Consider the following 24,562-nt stretch of genomic DNA (forward strand, 5'->3'; position numbering starts at 1 on the left):
AAATGCACCAATGTGGCTCCCTGGAATAAATCTATTATTAATCAACTAGCGTCTTATGACAACCTGAAGTTGGATGTGGTATGTACTCGTATCTGTTACCATGTATAGTGATAACATTTAAGTTTATTTGTTTTTGGGTTACGGTAATATCGCCAAACGATAATTTTGTGATTTTCGATTTCGAATATATGAACATAGCTGATTGAGTCTATGTGAGGAACACCAATAAAGCTGGAAGCTAATTAAGATTTTGCAAATTTAAAAAATTATTTTATTTAACTTACTAAAATATTAAAGATTACACAATTCAATATTTTTTAAAAAATATATATAGACTACATTAGGCATTAAATGCAGACATATTCAAATTTAGCCATTAATGGCTACCATTTACACCATTTTGAGCAGGCTTTCCAGCAGCAATAAAGCTCATGACATCAATTTTAGTTGCAGCACCTTTTAAGACATCTTTTCCACCTAAAAGCGATTCATATATAATTAATTTTAAATTAAAACAAATTTGGTAACAATAATGGAAGGTAATTTACCTTCTTTATCCACAATCAACACACAAGGATCCACCTCTAAAATGCGAGCCAATTTTCCTAAATTGGCCGTAGATGGTACACGAATAACACGTTTGTTGATAGCCTTCAAGGCCATATCATTGGGTTGACGATTCATGCTAACAATTTGATTGATCAATGTTTCTTGACCCACTGTGCCCAATATGGAACTGGAATAATGGAAGAAGAGTGGAATATTAATATAAATGAAATTTTTTTTAAAAATTTATTTCTATACACAATTTTGTCAAAATTTTATTTCTATACAAAATGTTGTCAAAATTTTATTTCTCTAGAAAATTTTATATCTATAGAAAATTTTCTCAAAATGTTATTATTTAGAAATTTTATTTGTAAGAAAATTTTCTCAAAATTTTATTTCTATAGAAAATTTTGTCAACATTTTATTGTTTTAGAAAATTTTGTCAAAATTTTATTTCTATAGAAAATTTTGTTAAAATTTTATTTCTATAGAAAATTTTGTTAAAATTTTATTTCTATAAAAATTTTGTTAAAATTTTATTTCTATAGAAAATTTTGTCAAAATTGAATTTCTTTAGAAAAATTTGTCAAAATTTTATTTCTATCAAAATTTTATTTCTATAGAAAATTTTGTCAACATTTTATTTCTATAGAAAATTTTGTCAAAATTTTATTTCTGTCAAAATTTTATTTCTATAGAAAATTTTGTCAAAATTTTATTTTTATAGAAAATTTTCTCAAAATGTTATTTCTATAGAAAATTTTGTCAAAATTTTATTTCTATAGAAAATTTTGTCAAAATTTTATTTCTATAGAAAATGTTTTAAAAATTTTATTTCTATAGAAAATTTTCTCAATATATTATTTCAATAGAAAATTTTCTCAAAATGTTATTTCTATAGAAAATTTTGTCAAAATTTTATTTCTATAGAAAATTTTGTCAAAATTTTATTTCTATAGATAATTTTGTCAAAATTATATTTCTATAGAAAATGTTCTAAAAATTTTATTTCTATAGAAAATTTTGTCAAAATTTTATTTCTGTAGAAAATTTTGTTAAAATTTTATTTCTATAGAAAATTTTGTTAAAATGTTATTTCTATGGAAAATTTTGTCAAAATTGAATTTCTTTAGAAAAATTTGTCAAAAATTTATTTCTATCAAAATTTTATTTCTAAAGAAAATTTTCGCAAAATTTTATTTCTATAGAAAATTTTCGCAAAATTTTATTTCTATTGAAAATTTTCTTAAAATTTTATTTCTGTATTTGATGGAGTCAATAACATTTTTGAATACGACTAGAAATACACAGGTGCTGTTGGATCATTTTCACCATCTTGTCTTTGAGAGATCGTTTTCTGTACGTGTAGCCAGGTTATGGAACTCGCTACCTCACCACCTTAAAAATTTCTCTATTACTCCTTTTACATTTAAAAAGAATTTGTTAAATTATTTATCTACTCTATAATGCAAATATTTATCATCTCACTGACAATTTCAAACTCAATGCGTTTTAATTTCTTGTTAGCTATGTATAAAGGGTTGTGCGTTAGGATTTTAATTTTAAGTTTTTTTTAGTTTCGTTTTAATTATAAGGTTAAGTTTTTATTTGGAATACTAGAGCTCTATTGATTGAATTTCTATCAACATGTTGTCCAGAAGGGCGTTGGTTGATTAAATAAATAAATAAATAAATAAATAAATAAATAAATAAATAAAATAAATCATCATGGTTTAAAAATTTTGTCAATTTTTTTATAGCAAATTATTGTCAAAATTTTATTACTATAGAAAATTTTGTGAAAATTTTATTTTTATAGCAAATTTTGTCAAAATTTTATTCCTATAGCAAATTATTATTAACATTTTATTTCTATAGAAAATTTTACCAAAATTTGATTACGAAAAATTTTTAAAAAATTTATTTCTATAGAAAATGATGTCAACTTTTTATTTCTATAGAATCAAAATTTTAATTCTATAGAAAATTTTGTCAAAATTTTAAAGTTTTAATTCTATAGAAAATTTTGTCAAAATTTTATTTCCATAGAAAATTGTTGCAAAATTTTATTTCTATAGAAAATTCTGTCAAAATTTTATATCTAGTTATAGAAAATTTTCTCAAAATTTTATTTCTATAGAAAGTTTTGTCAAAATTTTATTTCTATAGGAAATTTTGTCAAAATTTTATTACTATAGGAAATTTTGTCAAAATTTTATTACTATAGAAAATTTTCTCAAAATTTTATTTCTATAGCAAATTTTGACAAAATTTTATTACTATAGAAAATTGTGTCAACATTTTATTTTTTTAGCAAATTATTGTCAACATTTTATTTCTATAGAAAATTTTGCCAAAATTTGATTACAATAGAAAATTTTGTAAAAAATTTATTTCTATAGAAAATTCTGTCAACATTTTATTTCTATAGAAAATTGTGTCAAAATTTTAATTCTATAGAAAATTAGTCAAAATTTTAAATTTTTAATTCTATAGAAAATTTTGTCAAATTTTTATTTTTATAGAAAAATTTGTCAAAATTTTATTATCTCATTTAGCTAATGTACACGTAAAATTATTAAATCGGGCTGTATTAAATGATCAAGAAGCACTCAACAAATCTTTTCGGGACATAGGTTTATGTGGTTTATATGGGGTTATGGGCGTATGTAGATGGTGGTGGGGGTTAAGCCACCCACAGGCAAATTCTGCCGCGGCGTCAGAGTGTCTACCGAAAATTTTTCTGTGAGTGTGCATACTTTTAACTCACCCATCATCTTCATCCAACATTGGAATTTGATTCAAATTGAATTTCTTCATGACTTCTATGGCTTCGGAGAATTTCACATTCGATTTAACCGCAGGTGGGACATTCAATTTCAAATCACTTACAGGAACATTCCACCACCAATGTTGATGTTCATTAACGACTTCCTTCAAGTCACGTGCTTCCATCCAATTATCCGATACAAATTTCGTCATATAATTACGAATGCCATCGGGTAAAATAACGACACATCGTTGACCCTCCTTGAGGGTTTTGGCGAATTTCAATGCAGCACTCATTGCACCACCCGATGAACCACCGCAGAGTAGACCTTCCTCAGCATTCAAACGGCGACTCATGGGAAAACAATCCTTATCGCAAATTTTAGTCCATACATCAACCACAGAATGATCCATGACGGTGGGTATGAAATCATAACCAATGCCTTCTACCTCATAGAATTGAACATCGGATTTATTAAGATTTTCGGGGCGAGCCAAAATGGAACCATAGGGATCAACTCCTACAATTTGGCAAGAGGGTAATTCCTCTTTAATTTTACGAGCTACACCGGATATGGTTCCTGCCGTACCCGCAGTGCATACAATCATATCGACTTTATTGTCCAATTGCCATAGAATCTCAGCAGCAGTACCATCGTAGTGAGCCAAGGGGTTACCGGGATTCCGATATTGATCCAAAACTATGGAATCGGGTATCTCTTTTTGTAAACGTTGTGCTACACAAATTAAACCCTCGGGTGAGTCATAGGCAGCCTCTGTGGGTGTACGTATGATTTTGGCCCCAAGTGCTCGTAGTGCCGAAACTTTTTCATTGGACATTTTCTCCGGCATAACAATCAGGCATTTATAGCCTTTGACAGCGCAAGCCATTGCTAAACCAATACCGGTGTTACCAGATGTAGGTTCGATGATGGTACAACCAGGTTTAAGGAGACCCTTATCTTCAGCATCCTGAACCATACGGTAGCCAATGCGATCTTTGACCGATCCTCCGGGATTAAGGAATTCACATTTGGCATCTGAAAGGAAAAATTTAAACTATTAGGCCCATTTGGAATATTTAATAACGTAGTTTGGGATAAACACGGAAATATACTTGTTGGGTTGAGGTGCGTATAGAGTACCCCCATGAAGAAAATCGTACTAAATTAAATCGGATAAGAACTTATCCTTACACCCAGAAAAAAGTGCCTTCGAAACTAAAGGAAAAAATTTTCATCAATATAGTTTATCCATTTTATTTCCATTAAGGTAAATTTTTGTGAAAAATAATAAAATTTACTCGTTTCAGTAAAAAATCCTAAACTGTAAGCAGTTAGGAATAGTTCATTAACTAGAATAAGGCATGGAATTTTACTCATACTATTTTCTTCGCTGGGTATAAGAATTTACTACTGAAAAAGAAAATTTTATTCACCGATAACAAAGCATTCGTAAAAATAAACAAAAACCGAACTAAAACCAAGTTTCCTCAAAATTAGTAAAATTTCATATAAAATGATAATTGCGACTTCCTTTATAATAGAAAGTTTTTCATACATACGAACAACACTTGGCATAGAAAAATATTTTAGTTCATTCGTACTAAGAAGTATGCAATCCTTTCAAAACTTAAGGAAACACACTTGTTAGAATATAGGAAATTTTCCTAAATTTCTATTGTCTACCTGTAATCGATACCTGTCATCGTAATCGATGTGTTTGCGCGTGGGTGTAATCGATATATTTGCGCGTCGGTTGTTTTTTTAGTTGGAATCGCGTTGTTTTGGTATACGGAGAGATTGTTAAAAAATAATATGGTAAAATAATATAATAAATAACAAATAAAATATATAAAATATTTGTTATTTTAAATTAGTGAGAAAAATGTTCGTTTTTTTAAATAAATCTATCAATGTTCGTGATAGTGTATAAAGAAAGAAAACACCAGCAGAATAACAACACTTTCATTTGTCTTCATTTTGGAATCTTCAATTATCAGGTAATATTCAGTGACGCTAACCTCTTGCAACAAAAATGTTTTATGATTTTTTATATTTGTAGGTATTGAAATTGTAAAAGGAGGACAAAATCGTTAGGCAGCAACTTATTAAAAGTGAAAAGTACAAGAAGAAGAAAAAGTGCGTTTTACAGTTGATAATATCACACGGAAATTGGAAATAGTGGAATAATAAACTAATATTTCAAAGAGATTCGATGCTGTTGATTCTTAATAAATATATTCAATATATTAATAAAACATGTCTTTTATTGAAGATAAAATTGCTTATAGAAATAAATAAAATTGTATTTAAAAACGAAGGTAAGCAGTTCTAATTATGAAGTAAAAGTTTTACCACAAATGTGTAAGATTTGTCGAAATGAATGAAAAAATTTCAATAAAATCATTCCATATATGAATTCAAATTAGTTAAATTTTTTCATTCTGTAGTATAGTGGTATATAAATATAGGAAAATGTTAACTAATATATGGAATGCATTATTCCTAATTTCTACGAAAATCACATCGTTCAAACAAATAAAAATGTCTTTGGCGCTATACGAAGTTCAACTTTCTTCACAATGAGTTCATTTTAACTTAAAGAAGGGGTCACTTTTTTCTGGGTGTAGCGATGCAAATAAACTTTTCGACTAATTGACTTCAAAGAGTCAAAAAGTCAGTTTGAGAATCTAATAAAATCGTTTTGACATTTGCAAAAGTCGAAAATTAAAAAATCGACTTTTGCAAAAGTCGACTTCCTATCTTATTTGTGATACCTACATGTAGTAAGTAGGGTCACAAAATTCGAAAACCACCTTGTCGATCAATCGACTATTTGCCAAAAAAAAAGTAGAAGTCAACTGAAGTTTTATAAATTTCAAATTCGACTAATCGACTTTTGATTTTTTTGGACATCGAATCAAATAAATTATGGATATAAAATAAAATTGACTTATCCACATTTTATTGTGACCAAAATCGACTAATCGAACCTGAATCGAAAGGCTTATAGGAGGTAGTTTTTTTTTGGCTGAAAGCCTCAAAGTTTTAATAGATCGAAATGCCAAGAAAGTTGATATTTCCAAATGTTCAAAAAGTTAACTTTTGCAAAAGTCGAAGTCGACGTTTCGATATATTTAAAAAATCGAAAATCGACCTTTTCAAATTTGGAAAAACCCGTAAAGTCGATTCTCTTTACGATTCCTAGCAGTAAGGCAGCAGTTGGGTTTATAAGTGCCGAGATATGCAAGAAATAGGCCACGCCAATTGTAAATTGGAAGGAAAGAGCGTACCGCCCAGTCGCAGTATACTTTAGAGCCTACTATGAACTGTGGCAACGAAGAGAAAAGTCATGGAAGAGCAAATTGAAGACTTTACCTTAAGCAATCAGAGAACCCTTTCGTCGGATTTGTGTTTTTGGAGCCAATGACAAGTCATAATTGATGTCAACGCTTTCAAGTCGCTGGACCAGATGGTAATTTCAATGATGGTGTTAAAAAACCTGAATTTGCTGTTTTTTTATTTCTATAGAAAATTTAATTTCTTTAGAAAAATTTGTCAACATTTTATTTCTATAGAAAATGTTCTCAAAATTTTATTTCTATAGAAAATTTTGTTAAAATCTTATTAATATAGAAAAATTATGTCAAAATTTTATTAACATAGAAAAATTTTGTCAATTTTTTTATAGAATATTTTGTCAAAATTTTATTTCAATAGAAAATTTTGTCAAAATTTTTTCTATAGAAAATGTTGTCAAAATTTTATTTTTATAGCATATTTTGTCAAAATTTTATTTCCATAGAAAATTTTGTCAAAATTGCATTTCTATAGAAAATTTTGTCTACATTTTATTTCTATACAAAATTTTGTCAAAATTTTATTTCTATAGAAAATTTTGTCAAAATTTTATTTCTATAGAAAATTTTGCCAAAATTTAATTTCTATAGAAAATTTTGCCAAAATTTTATTTCTATGGAAAATTCTATCAAAATTTAATTTCTATAGAAAATTTTGTCAAAATCTTATTGCTTTAGAAAATGTTGACAAAATTTTATTTCTATAGAAAATTTTGTCAAAATTCTATTTCAATAGAACATTTAGCCAAATTGTAATTCTATAGAAAATTTTCTCAAAATTTTATTTTTATAGAAAATTTTGTCAAAAATTGCATTTCTATAGAAAATTTCGTCAACATTTTATTTCTATGGAAAATTCTATCAAAATTTTATTTCTATCGAAAATTTTGTCAAAATTTTATTGCTTTAGAAAATTTTGACAAAATTTTATTTCTATAGAAAATTTTGTCAAAATTTTATTTCTATAGAAAATTTTCCAAAATTTTATTTCTATTGAAAATTCTATCAAAATTTTATTTCTATAGAAAATTTTGTCAAAATTTTATTTGTACATAAAATTTTGTCAAAATTTTATTTCTATAGAAAATGTTGTCAAAATTTTATTTCAATAGAAAATTTTGTCAAAAATTTATTTCTATAGAACATTTAGCCAAATTGTAATTCTATAGAAAATTTCCTCAAAATTTTATTTCTATAGAAAATTTTGTCAAAATTGCATTTCTATAGAAAATTTTGTCAACATTTTATTTCTATATAAATTTTGTCAAACTTTTATTTCTATAGAAATTTTATTTATATAGAAAATTTTGTGAAAATTTTATTTCTATAGAATATTTTGTCAAAATTTTATTAATATAGAAAAATTTTGTCAAAATTTTATTAACATAGAAAAATCTTGCCAAATTTTTTTTTATAGAATATTTTGTCAAAATTTTATTTCAATAGAAAATTTTGTCAAAATTTTATTTCTATAGAAAATTTTCCAAAATTTTATTTCTATTGAAAATTCTATCAAAATTTTATTTCTATAGAAAATTTTGTCAAAATTTTATTTGTACATAAAATTTTGTCAAAATTTTATTTCTATAGAAAATGTTGTCAAAATTTTATTTCAATAGAAAATTTTGTCAAAATTTTATTTCTATAGAACATTTAGCCAAATTGTAATTCTATAGAAAATTTCCTCAAAATTTTATTTCTATAGAAAATTTTGTCAAAATTGCATTTCTATAGAAAATTTTGTCAACATTTTATTTCTATATAAATTTTGTCAAACTTTTATTTCTATAGAAATTTTATTTATATAGAAAATTTTGTGAAAATTTTATTTCTATAGAATATTTTGTCAAAATTTTATTAATATAGAAAAATTTTGTCAAAATTTTATTAACATAGAAAAATTTTGTCAAAATTTTATTAACATAGAAAAATCTTGCCAAATTTTTTTTTTATAGAATATTTTGTCAAAATTTTATTTCAATAGAAAATTTTGTCAAAATTTTATTTCTATAGAAAATGTTGTCAAAATTTTATTTCAATAGAAAATTTTGTCAAAATTTTATTTCTATAGAACATTTAGCCAAATTGTAATTCTATAGAAAATTTTGTCAAAATTTTATTTCAATAGAAAATTTTGTCAAAATTTTATTTCTATGGAAAATTTTGTCAAAATTTTATTTATATAGAAAATTTTGTGAAAATTTTATTTCTATAGAATATTTTGTCAAAATTTTATTAATATAGAAAAATTTTGTCAAAATTTTATTAACATAGAAAAATTTTGTCAAAATTTTTTTTATAGAATATTTTGTCAAAATTTTATTTCAATAGAAAATTTTGTCAAAATTTTATTTCTATAGAAAATTTTGTCAACATTTTATTTCTATAGAAAATTTTGTAAAAATTTTATTTCTATAGAAAATTTTGTCAAAATTTTATTTATATAGAAAATTTTGTGAAAATTTTATTTCTATAGAAAATTTTGCAAAAATTTTATTGCTATGGAAAATTCTATCAAAATTTTATTTCTATCGAAAATTTTGTCAAAATTTTATTGCTTTAGAAAATTTTGACAAAATTTTATTTCTATAGAAAATTTTGTCAAAATTTTATTTCTATAGAAAATTTTCCCAAAATTTTATTTCTATAGAAAATTTTCTCAAAATTTTATTTCTATAGAAAATTTTGTCAAAATTGCATTTCTATAGAAAATTTTGTCAAAATTTTATTTATATAGAAAATTTTGTGAAAATTTTATTTCTATAGAATATTTTGTCAAAATTTTATTAATACAGAAAAATGTTGTCAAAATTTTATTAACATAGAAAAAATCTACCATTCTTGGTAGATTTTGCAACTCTGCATCTTTGGCAGTAAACATCCTTGAATTCAAGAAAAAAATTTTTTGGTGACAGGGGTCGTCGTATTGTAATAATTAACATAGAATACAAAAGTCGAAAATCGATTTTTCCACTAATGACTAAAAAGGAGGTCGGAGTTGCCAAATCGTTTGCTTTTTTTTTCTCAATCTGACCAATCGCAAATGAAGGTTATGTGTTATGGGTACAATCCCTTTTCTCTTACGGAGATATGTCTGTACACGCTCAGAAATTTTTAAACTGCAATAATACCCTTATCAAACACGAGAAAATGATATAATAACCGCTTTAGCAAAATGAGCTATACTGTATTCTCCATTCAATTATTTTATCCATTGATTCAATTTCCCATCCCACCTTTTAAATATAGAATATATCGTATGATTAGCATTTGCTTGCTATCATTCACACGGCACATGTCAATTATTACAAGTATATAACAAATATTTGTTTAAGAAAATAGCAGGAAAGTGTTTAGTCAATTATACACCCTAATAAAGTGATCCCACTAGGAAGGTATATATAGGTTAATTTAAAAAAAATTTTAACTTTTACAATATATTTTGAGTCATGTTTAAGAAAACGTATTAAATATCTATAAATATTTTTTTGTGCTAATAAAAGTTTTTATGATTAAAAAATTTCATATTTTAAAGAAAAAAATTGACCTAAAATTCCCTTAGAATTTACTTATTGTAGAAAATTATGAACTATCTTGTGAGAAATTCGAATATATTAAAAATGTGCATTATGTTTGTGTAATATTTTTTATTGTAGTATAGGGTGATTCTTTTGAGGTTAGGATTTTCATGCATTAGTATTTGACAGATCACGTGGGATTTCAGACATGGTGTCAAAGAGAAAGATGCTCAGTATGCTTTGACATTTCATCATGAATAGCCGAACGATCTGCCACAACGTCGAATTTTCAGTGAATGGGCCCTAGAAAAGTTGGCAGAAAATCCGCTTTTTTATCGACAAATTTTGTTCAGCGATGAGGTTCATTTCTGGTTGAATGGCTACGTAAATAAGCAAAATTGCCGCATTTGGAGTGAAGAGCAACCAGAAGCCGTTCAAGAACTGCCCATGCATCCCGAAAAATGCACTGTTTGGTGTGGTTTGTACCAGGGCTGTGGAGTCGGAGTCGGAGTCGGAGTCTTGGAGTCGGAGTCTGAAGATTTGGCTGGAGTCGGAGTCGGAGTCGGAGTCGTAAAAATTTTGCTCGACTCCGACTCCGGCTAAACCAAATTTTTTAAAACACTTCACATTTTTGTAATTAAAAAAGTTTTTACGCAAATTAGTTTCCAATGCGTTATGCATTCGATCAATGTACACCATGATTGGAAATGAAAATCAACTTCCAATTACGGCTATCATTTTATGTTTCCTAGAATGTTAGACTAGCAAATGGGCTGGATCGATCCATTTTAATCCCCATATCAATTTATTTGAAATAATTCGAACAATAATTCGAATTTATTGTTTTTAATTTTATTTTAAGGCTATATACCTACACACATATGACAGAAAAAATTGTCAAAGCTGTTTTGTCAAAATTTAATTTCTATAAAAAAATTATTCGAAATATTATTACTATAGAAATATTTTTTTCTATAGAAAATTAAGTCAACATTTATTTCTATAGAAAATAAAAACTAAACAAGTATATACAGCAGTAAGTTCGTCCGGGCCGAATCATAAATACCCACCACCATGAATCAAATATACTAATTTCCTTAGAAAATTTCATGGGGGTTTGATGACAGATCAGTTTAACCAGTTCGCATCCCGAAAATAAATGCAAAGATTTTACCTATCAGATTCCGGATTTATAAGAACTATTTTTGTTTGAGTTTTAAAGGAATCATAAATATATCCTGTAAATGTGCAAGAAAATTAAGAAAAAATACCTTGATTTGAAATCTAAAATCTATAGTACACCAACTGTTTTATGATTACGAGAAGTAATATCTGGCAAATTTACATTTATGGTAAATGCACCTTCTGTACCCTCAATATCTGAAATCGGTCTATATGGAGGCCTTACCAGCGTTGCAACAACGAATTTTTATTTTGGACCAAATTTTTCCAAAATTCGTACCAGGGGACCAGTTTTCTAATTTAAATTAATATAATTTAAAAGTTACAATTTTTCTAAAATTTTTCTTCGAAAGAAAATTTTTTCAAAATTTTATTTCTATATAAAATTTTGACCTCATTCTATTTCTATCGAAAATTTTGTCCATATTTTATTTCTATAGAAAATTTGGTCCAAATTTTATTTCAATAGATTTCATTTTAGCCAAAATTTCAATTTAGCCAAAATTTAATTTCTATAGAAAATATAGCCAAAGCTTAATTCTATTGAAAATTTAGCCAAAATTTAATTTCTGTAAAAAATTTAGCCAAAATTTTATTTCTATTACATATTTAGCAGAAATCTTTTTCTATAGAAAGTTATTGCAAAATTTTATTTTTTCTTAAAATTTGTACAAAATTTTTGAATAATATTGTATCCCAAAATTGTTTAAGAAGCTTATTTCTATACAAAATTTTGTTTAAATTTTATTTCTATGAAAAATTTTTTAAAATTTTATTTCTATGAAAACTTTGTTAAAATTTTATTTCTATAGAAATTTTTGTCCAAATGTTATTTCTGCAGAAAAATTCCATTTTTTTTTGGGTCTATTTTGGTCCAATCGGACTAATGGGGCTACGCCAAAAAAATGGAAGAATACGTACAGTATTCAGCACATCTATTGTAGTTCTAGAATATAGACCCCAAAACGGAGAGCTGGTTTATAAGGGGACTATATCAAAAACTGGACCGATACACAATATATTCGGCACACCTCTTAATGGTCCTAGAATACCTCCAGATTTCCAATTTCAGGCAAATTGGATAAAAACTACGGATTGTAGAAGTCCAAGAAGTAAACTCGTAACATCGGTCTAAAAGGGGGCTATATCAAAACTTCGTCCGATAATGACCATCTTCGGCACGCCTTGTAATGATCCTATAATACCTCTAGATTTCCAATTTCAGACAAATTGGTAAAAACTATGGATTCTAGAAGCTCAAGAAATAAAATCGGGAGTTCTGTCTATATGGGAGCTATATTAAAACATGGTCCGATATATTAAAACATGGTCCATTTTCAGCACTCCTCCTTATAGCCCTAGAATACCTCTAGGTTTCCAATTTCTGGCAAATTGGATAAAAACTACGGTTTTTATAATCCCAAGACCCCAAATCGGCCGATCGGTTGATATGGGAGCTATATCAAAATCTGGACCGATCTAGCTCATCTTCGACATGATAAACTTATTATGCCCCTGTCACCATTCTATGGTGGTGGGTATAAAAATATTTTTATGTAGAAAATTGTCAAAAATGTATTTCTATAGAAAATTTAGCCAAAATTTTGCTTCTATAGAAAATTGTGCAAAATTTTATTTACACAAGAAATTTTCCAAAATTTCTATTAATAATTTTTTCAAATTTTTTTCTATAGAAAATTGTGCCAAAATTTTGTTACTATAGATTTTTTTATACAAAATTTATACAACACTTTATGTCGATAGAAAATTTAGTCAACATTTTATTTTTATAGAAAATTTAGTCTAAATTTTCTTTCTATAGAAAATTTTGCAGCATTTTATTTCTTTAGAAAATTTTGCAAAATTTTATTTACTACAAAAAATTTTCCAAAAATTTCTATTGATATTTTTTTCAAAATTTTATTTCTATAGAAAATTTTGTCAAAATTTGTTTACTATAGTTTTTTTTATAGAAAATTTGGTAAAAATTTATTTATATAGAAAATTTTCTCAAACATTTATTTATATAGAGAATTTAGTTCAAATTTTGTTTCTATAGAAAATTTTGCAAACTTTTATTACACAAAAATTTTTCCAAAATTTCTATTTATATTTTTTTCAAAATTTTATTTCTATAAAACAATTTGTCAACATTTTATTTATATAGCAAATTTTCTCAAATTTTGTTCTTACTGATACACACTGCTAAGTCGAAAACTGGTAAAAGTGACTCAAATTTTGCTATATAAAAAATTATGAATGTTTCCCAAATATTGCACGAGATTTTGTAGAAGTCTGATTTCAGATTTTATCAAAATGTAGATCTAAATACAAAGTTGTGCAGAGTATGTTACAATCGGCCCGCCCGACTATAATTGTGTTACGTCCCATAACGTTAGATTTAAATTTTAGGTACAGAGATTTTCTAGAAGTATATACAATTTTGTCTAAATCGATTCAGATTCAAATAATAATTTTCGTCCACAAATACATATACTGTCGGTATCTTCTCATATTATGATGGGTATTTATATCATTATTTTATTTATTAAACATTGCCCTAAATTTGAAATAAAGAGTTTAATTGGTATAAATGCGAAATTAAGACCTTTCTTGCACACATAAATAAATACGATACTTTATATCGATCCATATATATACCCCATATATACCCCCACAATAGAACTACAAATTAGTGGTACTAAAATAAGATTTAGTTATATTACCCGGAGTCGACTCCGGAGTCGGAGTCGGAGTCGAGCAGATGAAAAATGCTGGAGTCGGAGTCGGAGTCGGAGTCGAGCAAAATTAGCTCGACTCCACAACCCTGGTTTGTACGCTGGTGGAATCATTGGACCGTATTTTTTCAAAGATGCTGTTGGACGCAACGTTACGGTGAATGGCGATCGCTATCGTTCGATGCTAACAAACTTTTTGTTGCCAAAAATGGAAGAACTGAACTTGGTTGACATGTGGTTTCAACAAGATGGCGCTACATGCCACACAGCTCGCGATTCTATGGCCATTTTGAGGGAAAACTTCGGAGAACAATTCATCTCAAGAAATGGACCGGTAAGTTGGCCACCAAGATCATGCGATTTGACGCCTTTAGACTATTTTTTGTGGGGCTACGTCAAGTCTAAAGTCTACAGAAATAAGCCAGCAACTATTCCAGCTTTGGAAGACAACATTTCCGAAGAAATTCGGGCTATTCCGGCCGAAATGCTCGAAAAAGTTGCCCAAAATTGGACTTTCCGAATGGACCACCTAAGACGCAGCCGCGGTCAACATTTAAATGAAATTATCTTCAAAAAGTAAATGTCATGGACCAATCTAACGTTTCAAATAAAGAACCGATGAGATTTTGCAAATTTTATGCGTTTTTTTTAAAAAAAGTTATCAAGCTCTTAACAAATCACCCTTTATATAACCTCAGAAAAATACAATGGACATTTCTATAGCCGGTCTAACTTTATTTGAGTTGGAAATTTGCATAAAATGAGTGAAATTTTGAAACTGAGTTGAAAATTTTCATGTGTTTAACTGCGTATATAGCTAAAAATAATTTTAAAAATTTTGTCCTTTAAATATGAAATCTTCTTAAGCAATAGAAACAAATGTATTATTTTTACGAAATTTACATAACCTAAATTTCAGGATGTGCAATTTACAAAATATTAAGGACAAATTTCTTTAAAATAATGAAATTTTAATTAAAATAAATTTTATAATCTTTGCTTCAATTTTTTTTTTTACTTTATTTAGGACAAAAATTTAATGTCTGTAAACATTTTTGATTTAAAACAAGTATATACGGCCGTAAGTTCGGCCAGGCCGAAGCTTATGTACCCTCCACCATGGATTGCGTAGAAACTTCTTCTAAACACTGCCATCCACAATCCAATTACTTGGGTTGCGGTAACGCCTGCCCATGGCAAGGTATCTTAAAACCTCCTAACACCGTCTTCTAAATTGTAAGTAAGTCCATACGTATTATATATTAAACTAAAAAAAGACCGATTAAATATGTATATAATTCAGTTTGACAAAATTTTCTATAGAAATAAAATTTTGACAAACTTTTCTATAGAAACAAAATTTTTGTAGATTATGTTTGGCTCGAGTGGCAACCATGATTATGAACCGATATGGACCAATTTTTGTGTGATTGGGGATCAGCTATATATAACTATAGACCGATATGGACCAATTTTGGTATGGTTGCTAGCGGCCATATACTAACACCCCGTTCCAAATTTTAACCGGATCGGATGTTAGAGACCATATACCTACACCATGTTCCAAATTGTAGCCGTATCGGATGAAATTTGCTTCTCTTTGAGGATTCAAATACGATTTTAATAGAACAGATTTTGGTTATAGTTTTCCGTGTATTCGTTATTGCAAAAAATTCTACTTACACATTTCACATTTGATACCCTCCGATTGAGGTATATGGTTCAATTTGACCAAAGGAGTACATCCAATAACCTCTAAAATGTTTGGAGTAATCTTCTGGCGATGTGCACTGGAAAATCCATAAAGAAAAGAATCTAATTAATATCGCATCTTCTTTTTTCAATACAATCTTCAACTTACATTCCACGTTGGGTGTGTACAGTTTTTTCTTTGGTACCCAATTTCCAGGTACATTTTGATGGTTTACCAGGATCAATGAAATCCTTTGGTCTTTCATAGGGTTTTGTGGCAGGCATTTTGTATAATATGGGCGCGTATTTCAGAAATCACGGAAACTGTTTTTCTTAAAAAAAATAAATAGAATTTTTTTCTTTAAAAAAATTAAATAAATGATTAAAAATATTTTTTTTTTTAGTTTTTATAATAATAAAACGTAATTTACAAAAAGTCACGATTGTTTTTTTTTTAAAAAGTCAGAAAATAAATAAAATATATTAGAATAAAAATTACTATTTTTTATAATAACAGAACGGAATTTACAAAGTGAAGAAGCCTCTTGGGTAGTGTATGTTAAACTAATAGTTTTTAAATGGTATCTCATTAAGCTATACCATTATCAGTTCTCAGCTGGCGCAAGCAAGCCCTCAATGACCGTGGTTTTGGGGAAAACAAAAAAAAAAATGAATGAGGCTTGTTCGTAAAAATGCTTATCATCGTGAACCTTATAATCTATCATATTTTAGTTTTGCACATTAATTGAAATATTCCTAGAGTAAACCGCTATTTCGTCTTTGTATGTATACGCAAAAAATTGATAACAATAATAATTATATATTAAAAATATATATATAAATAAATAAAATTGTATAATGAATTCACTGTCATGTATGGTGTGTAAGGGCCTTAGAAATTGAGAATAGAGTTGTTATTGTTATCGTTAATGAAGATACGATTATGACTTGAAAAATCTCAAAATATTTGAAAACTGATATCATCTTATATTTCCATACAAAAAACAGACAATGTTCGAATTCGACTTATTTCGAAGTGTTTAGAAATCAAAACACGTGGTAATATTAAATAAAATTTTGTATTAGATTCCAGTAAGAACTAAAATAGATTTAGAGATTGTATTCTCAAATACTTCTTGTTTAAATAACAACAAAATTTTATATTGCCAACATGACGGAAGCAGATGGAATCAAATATGCGGTTTACGGATTTAAAACAGGAGCCTGAGGATTTGTGAGATTGGTTGGGGGCTACATGATGTAGTTTAAGAAGAAATTTGATGTAGTTTAAATTTCTGGAAACTCGTCATCTAGATGCTCATAATTAGGATTTTTGTGATTGGTTGGGGGCTATATTTCAAAAAAAAAAAAAAATACCTACACACAGAAAAAAGTCAGTTGTTAAATGTATGCTAAAATTAACTTATATTTATTGCATGGTGTTTCAGTTTATTTTTACAATTTTGTAAAAAATTTCCCCAGTCCAAATAAGTTTTCTTAATTACAAGTATATCTCAAAAATTCAATGCCAACTAAAGCAGAAGTTTTTCGTACACTTCGCAATAGTAAGACTGAACTACAGCGTGGTTAAAATGGTGATGATCTGGCGCATAAAATTGTTCTTTATTTTTAGTTCACTTTTGCTTTTCGAGAAAGATGCATATGCACACAGAAAAAATTTCACGAAAATTCTTCAATTAAAATTTTAATTGAGTTTTAAAAAATATTCAATTAAAAATTTAATTGATTCGACAAATTTTTTAATTGAAATAAAAATCAATCACAAAAATTAATAGTATCAATTAATTTTTTAATTGGATCAATTTTTTAATTGATACTATCATTTCTGTGATTGAAGACATTTCAATTAAAAAATTAATTGGATCAATTAATTTCGTGATTGAACCAGAAAAAAAAATTTGTGTGTATATTTTAAATTACACCATATTCTGCACACCTGTTTACGGACTAGATTTTCAATTTAAGGAAAATCGGATAAAAATATGATGTACAAATGTCAAATAGGGAGAACGGTCTATATGGAGGTTATATCAAAACATGGTTCGATATATACCAAAATTAGTCCAGCTCTTTATGGACCTAAAACACTTCTAGATTTTTAAATTTTCAGCAAAATAGAATGAAAGTGGCGGTTTATGTGGGGTTGCCACAATTGGTAGAATTCTACCAAAAATGGTAGATTTTTTATTGTTTGCTAGATTGCTAGAATTCTTGATGTTTTGGTACATTTTTCAAAACATTTTTCTTCAACTAAGATGTACTTCACAAATTGCTTTAAAAAAATTTTCTATAGAAATAAAATTTTTAGAAAGTTGTCTATAGAAATAAAATTTTGAAAAACTTTCTATAGAAATAAAATTTTGGAACATTTTTCTATAGAATTACAATTTTGACGAAATTTTCTATAGAAATAAAATTTTGAAAAAACTTTCTATAGAAATAAAATTTTGGAACATTTTTCTATAGAATTACAATTTTGACAAAATTTTCTATAGAAATAAAATTTTGATAAAATTCTCCATAGAATTAAAATTTTGACAAAATTTTCTATATAGATACAATTTTGACAAAATTTTCTATAGAAATACAAATTTGACAACATTCTCTAATAAATAAAATTTTGATAACATTTTCTATAGAAATAAAATATTGACAACATTTTCTACTGAAATACAATTTTGGCAAAATTTTGACAAAATTTTCTATAGAAATAAAATTTTCATAAAATTCTCCATAGAAATACAAGTTTGATAAAATTTTCTATAGAAGTACAATTTTGACAAAATTTTCTATAGAAATAAAATATTGACAAAATTTTCTATAGAAATAAAATTTTGACAAAATTTTCTATTGAAATTAAATTTTGATAAAATTTTCTATACAAATAAAATTTTGGCAAAATTTTCTATATAAATACAATTTTGACAAAATTTTCTATAGAAATAAAATTTTTACAAAATTTTCTATTGAAATTAAATTTTGATAAAATTTTCTATTGAAATAAAATTTTGGCAAAATGTTCTATAGATATACAATTTTGGCAAAATTTTTTATAGAAATAAAATTTTTATAACATTTTCTATAGAAATAAAATTTTGACAACATTTTCTATAGAAATAAAAATTTGACAAAATTTACAATAGAAATAAAATTTTGACAAAATTTTCTATAGAAATACAAATTTGACAAAATTTTCTATAGAAATAAAAATTTGACAAAATTTTCTATAGAAATAAAATTTTGACAAAAATTTCTATAGAAATAAAATTTTGACAAAAATTTCTATAGAAATAAAATTTTTAACAAAATTTTCTATAGAGTTAAAATTTTGACAAAATTTTGTAAGACATTTTCCCCAGTCCAATTAATTTTTCTTAATTCCAAGTATGTTTGAAAATTTTTTTTTTAAAAAGTTATATACACCCAGAAAAAAAGTGCCTTCGAAACTAAAGGAAAAATTCTTCATCAATATAGTTTATCCATTTTATTTCCATTAAGGTAAATTTTTGTGAGAAATAATAAAATTTACTCGTTTCAGTAAAAAAATCCTAAACTGTAAGCAGTTAGGAATAGTTCATTAACTAGAATAAGGCATGGAATTTTACTAATACTGTTTTCTTCGCTGGGTATAAGAATTTACTACTGAACAAGAAAATTTTATTCACCGATAACAAAGCATTCGTAAAAATAAACAAAATCCGAACTAAAACCAAGTTTCCTCAAAATTAGTAAAATTTCTTATAAAATGATAATTGCGACTTTCTTTATAATAGAAAGTTTTTCATACATACGAACAACACTTGGCATAGAAAAATATTTTAGTTCATTCGTACTAAGAAGTATGCAATCCTTTCAAAACTTAAGGAAACACACTTGTTAGAATATAGGAAATTTTCCTATATTTCTATTGTCTACCTGTAATCGATACCTGTCATCGTAATGGATGTGTTTGCGCGTGGGTGTAATCGATATGTTTGCGCGTGGGTTGTTTTTTAGTTGGAATCGCGTTGTTGTGGTATACGGAGAGATTGTTAAAAAATAATATGGTAAAATAATATAATAAGTAACAAATAAAATATATAAAAGATTTATTATTTTAAATTAGTGAGAAAAATGTTCGTTTTTTTGAAAATAAATCTATCAATGTTCGTGATGGTGTATAAAGAAAGAAAACACCAGCAGAATAAAAACCCTTTCATTTGTCTTCATTTTGGAATCTTCAATTATCAGGTAATATTCAGTGACGCTAACCTTTTGTAACAAAAATGGTTTATGATTTTTTATATTTGTAGGTATTGAAATTGTAAAAGGAGGACAAAATCGTCACGCAGCAACTTATTAAAAGTGAAAGGTACAAGAAGAAGAAAAATGCGTTTTGCAGTTGATGACATTACATGGAAATTGGAAATAGTGGAATAATAAACTAATATTTCAAGGCCAGTCGATGCTGTTGATTCTTAATAAATATATTCAATATATTAATAAAACATGTCTTTTATTGAAGATAAAATTGCTTATATAAATAAATAAAATTGTATAATAATTTGTATATAATAAATAAAATTGAAGGTAAGCAGTTCTAATTATGAAGTAAAAGTTTTACCACAAATATGTAAGATTTGTCCAAATGAATGAAAAAATTTTAATAAACTCATTCCATATATGAATTCAAATCAGTTAATTTTTTTCATTCTGTAGCATAGTGGTAAATAAATATAGGAAAATGTTAACTAATATATGGAATGCATTATACCTAATTTCTACGAAAATCACATCGTTCAAACAAATAAAAATGTCTTTGGCGCTATACGAAGTTCAACTTTCTTCACAGTAAGTTCATTTTAACTTAAAGAAGGGGTCACTTTTTTCTGGGTGTAGAAATAAATTTTTGACAAAATTTTCTATCATATAGAAATAAAATTTATAAACAAATTTTCTAAAGAAATAAAGTTTTTAAAAAAATTTCTATAGAAATAAAATTTTTAAAACATTTTCTACAGAAATAAAATTTTTCTATAAAAATAAAATTTTGGCAAAATTTTCTATAGAAATACAATTTTGACAAAATTTTCTATAGAAATGCAAGTTTGACAATATTTTCTATAGAAATACAATTTTGACAAAATTTTCTATAGAAATACAAATTTGACAATATTTTCTATAGAAATAAAATTTTGACAAAATTTTCTATTGAAATTAAATTTTGATAAAATTTTCTATAGAAATAAAATTTTGGCAAAATGTTCTATAGAAATACAATTTTGGCAAAATTTTTTGTAGAAATAAAATTTTGATAACATTTTCTATAGAAATAAAATTTTGACAAAATTTTCTACAGAAATATAGAAATAAAATTTTGACAAAACTTTCTATAGAGATACAATTTTGACAAAATTTTCTATAAAACTAAAATGTTGACAAAATTTTCCATAGATATACAATTTTGACACAATTTTCTATAGAAATACAATTTTGACAAAATTTTCTATAGAAATAAAATTTTGACAAAATTTTCTATAGAAATAAAATTTTGACAAAATTTTGACAGAATTTTCTATAGAGATACAATTTTGACAAAATTTTCTATAGAAATACAATTTTGACAAAATTTTCTATAGATATAAAATTTTCTATAGAAATAAAATTTTGACATAATTTTCTATAGAGACACAATTTTGACAAAATTTTCTATAGAAATAAAATTTTGACAAAATTTTCTATAGAAATAAAATTTTGACAAAATTTTCTACAGAAATATAGAAATAAAATTTTGACAAAACTTTCTATAGAGATACAATTTTGACAAAATTTTCTATAGAAATAAAATTTTGACAAAATTTTCTATAGAAATAAAATTTTGACAAAATTTTGACAGAATTTTCTATAGAGATACAATTTTGACAAAATTTTCTATAGAAATACAATTTTGACAAAATTTTCTATAGATATAAAATTTTCTATAGAAATAAAATTTTGACATAATTTTCTATAGAGACACAATTTTGACAAAATTTTCTATAGAAATAAAATTTTGACAAAATTTTCTATAGAAATAAAATTTTGACAAAATTGTCTACTGCACTGAAAAAAGCATGTCCGTTTCCAAAGATTTTGTCTTTACACTAATGGTTTTGGCATTGATTTCGAGCCAAAGAAGTGGGGAATTGAAGCAATTACAAAATTTAAGACACAATTCTCTTGTAAATTGATAATTGGCAACACGTTTTTCTGCAATTGTATCTCTAAATCGCAGTCCTCATCACCGTCTGTACTTGAGAAGAAAAATGAGTATTAACCCATTAATGCCCAATCCCGCCTTTAGGCGGGCTTCATTATATCAGGAAGCTTTTAGTAAAACTCACCTTAACATAACAAAAATGGGAAAAAGAAAACTTAGTTAAAACTGTTCATGAGGCTTTGCAGCATAAACTGAATTTTACCATATAAATTTTTCTTGTTTAGCTTTTGTATCGTTAACATTGAATAATAATTCAGCTGGCAAAAAAATGGGGCATTAGAGGGTTAACACTTGTGTATACGTAAATAGGCACATTCAGAGAAAACTGCCTATCGAATTATTTATTTAGCCATTCTCAATATGTTCCATAAGAAATATCCAGTGAAAAACACATGTTTCATTCTTTCTTCTAGAGGCAAAATGTGCCGGTATTATTGTCTTCTCAATACATAAAAAATACTTTTAAAGTTGTTGTTTTTACTTCACTGTTGTCACTTTGTGTTTTATTTGACATTACATATTTACTTCACTGCAATACAAAAAAATATATATATCGCCGTTATTGTCTATTTTATCAAAGGCTTTGTCCCCCACATACACATTCATCAGGTAAATTAAAGGCCCCCTTCACAATTCTAGCTAGATATCTAATTAGAGACGTTGACAGCGACGACATAAACTATAAACTTACAGATACACACGCTTGCGACACTACCAGAAGATGTTCTTCTCACTTCAGAGTTTTATTACTACTGACTGTCTCCGAGTCATCAGCATATTTTATAACCTCAGTCCCTACCTACCTACCAAGTAAATATTCTTCTCATACGAAAGGAATTGTGGAATTCGCTCTTCACCCGGCATTTTCATCTTTGTTATACCGGTTTTTCGTTGCTGTTACTCTTCTCTGCGAACAAACAGTGAGCTCTCTCAACATGAAAATTTAATAAGAATACACAGTTTCCAAATGAAATCAATAAACTCTAGTTGGTTACAATTATTATTTTAAATATAACAATAATTTTTAATAAACAATTTAGTTTAGATTAAGTTTAATGCAATTACATAAAATGAAATAAGATAAGAATATTAAATTAAGATCAATTAATTTAATTTTAATTTAAATTTAACTTAAATTCAATTGAAGGGAAAATATGTAAACTTATGTATAAATCCATTCGATTCAATCAAATCAATCGAATTGATCTAAATTCCAAACGATGTACCACATACACCAAAAACAACTATATTTTGGCTTTAATAGCAAAAAACAAGTAAGGAAAGTCTAAAGTCGGGCGGGCCGACCATATTATACCCTGCACCACTTTGTAGATCTAAATTTTCAAATGTTTTGGGTGCTATTTATAAAGGTTTGTCCCAAATACATACATTTAAATATCACTCGATTTGGACAGAATTTGATAGACTTTTACAAAATCTATAATCTCAAAATTTAAGTTGGCTAATGCACTAGGGTGGAACACAATTTTAGTAAAAACAAGTAAGGAAAGTCGAAAGTCGGGCGGGGCCGACTATATTATACCCTGCACCACTTTGTAGATCTAACTTTTCGATACCATATCACATCCGCCAAATGTGTTGGGTGCTATATATAAAGGTTTGGCCCAAATACATACATTTAAATATCACTCGATTTGGACAGAATTTGATAGACTTTTACCAAAACTATAGACTCAAAATTTATGTTGGCTAATGCACTAGGGTGGAACACAATTTTAGTAAAAAAAATGGGAAACATTTAAATCTGAAGCAATTTTAAGGAAACTTCGCAAAAGTTTATTTATGATTTATCGCTCGATATATATGTATTAGAAGGAAAATTAGAGTAGTTTTTACAACTTTTCGACTAAGCAGTGGCAATTTAACAAGGAAAATGTTGGTATTTTGAACATTTTAGTCAAAATCAGAAAAACATATATGGGAGCTATATCTAAATCTGAACCGATTTCAACCAAATTTGGCACACATGACTATATTACTAATTGTACTCCTAGTCCAAAATTTCAACCAAATTGGGCCAAAACTCTGGCCTCTGGGCTATATAAGTCCATATCGGGCGAAAAATATATATGGAAGCTATATCTAAATCTAAAAGAAGTTTAGGAAAATTAGAGTCATTTTTACAACTTTTCGACTAAGCAGTGGCGATTTAACAAGGAAAATGTTGGTATTTTGACCATTTTTGTCGAAATCAGAAAAACATATATATGGGAGCTATATCTTAATCTGAATCGATTTCAACCAAATTTGGCACGCATATGTACAATGCTAAATATACTCCCTGTGGAAAATTTCAACCAAATTGGGGCAAAACTCTGGCTTTTAGGACCATGTTAGTCCATATCGGGCGAAAGATATATATGGGAGCTATATCTAAATCTGAACCGATTTCAATCAAATTTTGCACACTTGACTGTACGACTAAGTGTTATGTTTGTACAACATTTTAAGCAAATCGGTATAAAACTCTGGC

At 26.7% G+C, this 24,562-nt stretch overlaps 1 protein-coding gene and 1 long non-coding RNA gene across 5 annotated transcripts; one reads left to right on the plus strand and one right to left on the minus strand.

The window, feature by feature from the left end:
* Nucleotides 1–242: 242 nt before the first annotated feature.
* Nucleotides 243–22,847, minus strand: Cbs (Cystathionine beta-synthase). 4 transcript variants are annotated; one of them, XM_075302243.1, is made up of 6 exons: nt 22,760–22,847; nt 15,979–16,141; nt 15,801–15,907; nt 3,320–4,358; nt 549–736; nt 243–477 (listed from the first exon to the last, which is right to left on the minus strand). In XM_075302243.1, the coding sequence occupies exons 2-6, from the start codon at nt 16,092–16,094 to the stop codon at nt 377–379; spliced, it is 1,551 nt and encodes a 516-aa protein (XP_075158358.1). In that variant the 5' UTR covers nt 16,095–16,141; nt 22,760–22,847; the 3' UTR covers nt 243–376. The 4 variants fall into 4 exon arrangements, with proteins under 4 accessions (XP_075158358.1, XP_075158361.1, XP_075158360.1 ...); XM_075302246.1 differs by having other exon boundaries at nt 15,979–16,133; nt 22,760–22,777; XM_075302245.1 differs by lacking the exon at nt 22,760–22,847 and adding an exon at nt 16,339–16,450.
* Nucleotides 19,831–20,317, plus strand: LOC142232354 (uncharacterized). The gene is made up of 2 exons (XR_012721102.1): nt 19,831–20,060; nt 20,123–20,317. It is a non-coding gene; the product is annotated as an uncharacterized LOC142232354 (long non-coding RNA).
* Nucleotides 22,848–24,562: the final 1,715 nt, after the last annotated feature.

Source organism: Haematobia irritans, chromosome 3 (genome assembly GCF_050003625.1).
Source record: "Haematobia irritans isolate KBUSLIRL chromosome 3, ASM5000362v1, whole genome shotgun sequence".
In the NCBI taxonomy this organism is placed as follows: Eukaryota; Metazoa; Arthropoda; class Insecta; order Diptera; family Muscidae; genus Haematobia; species Haematobia irritans.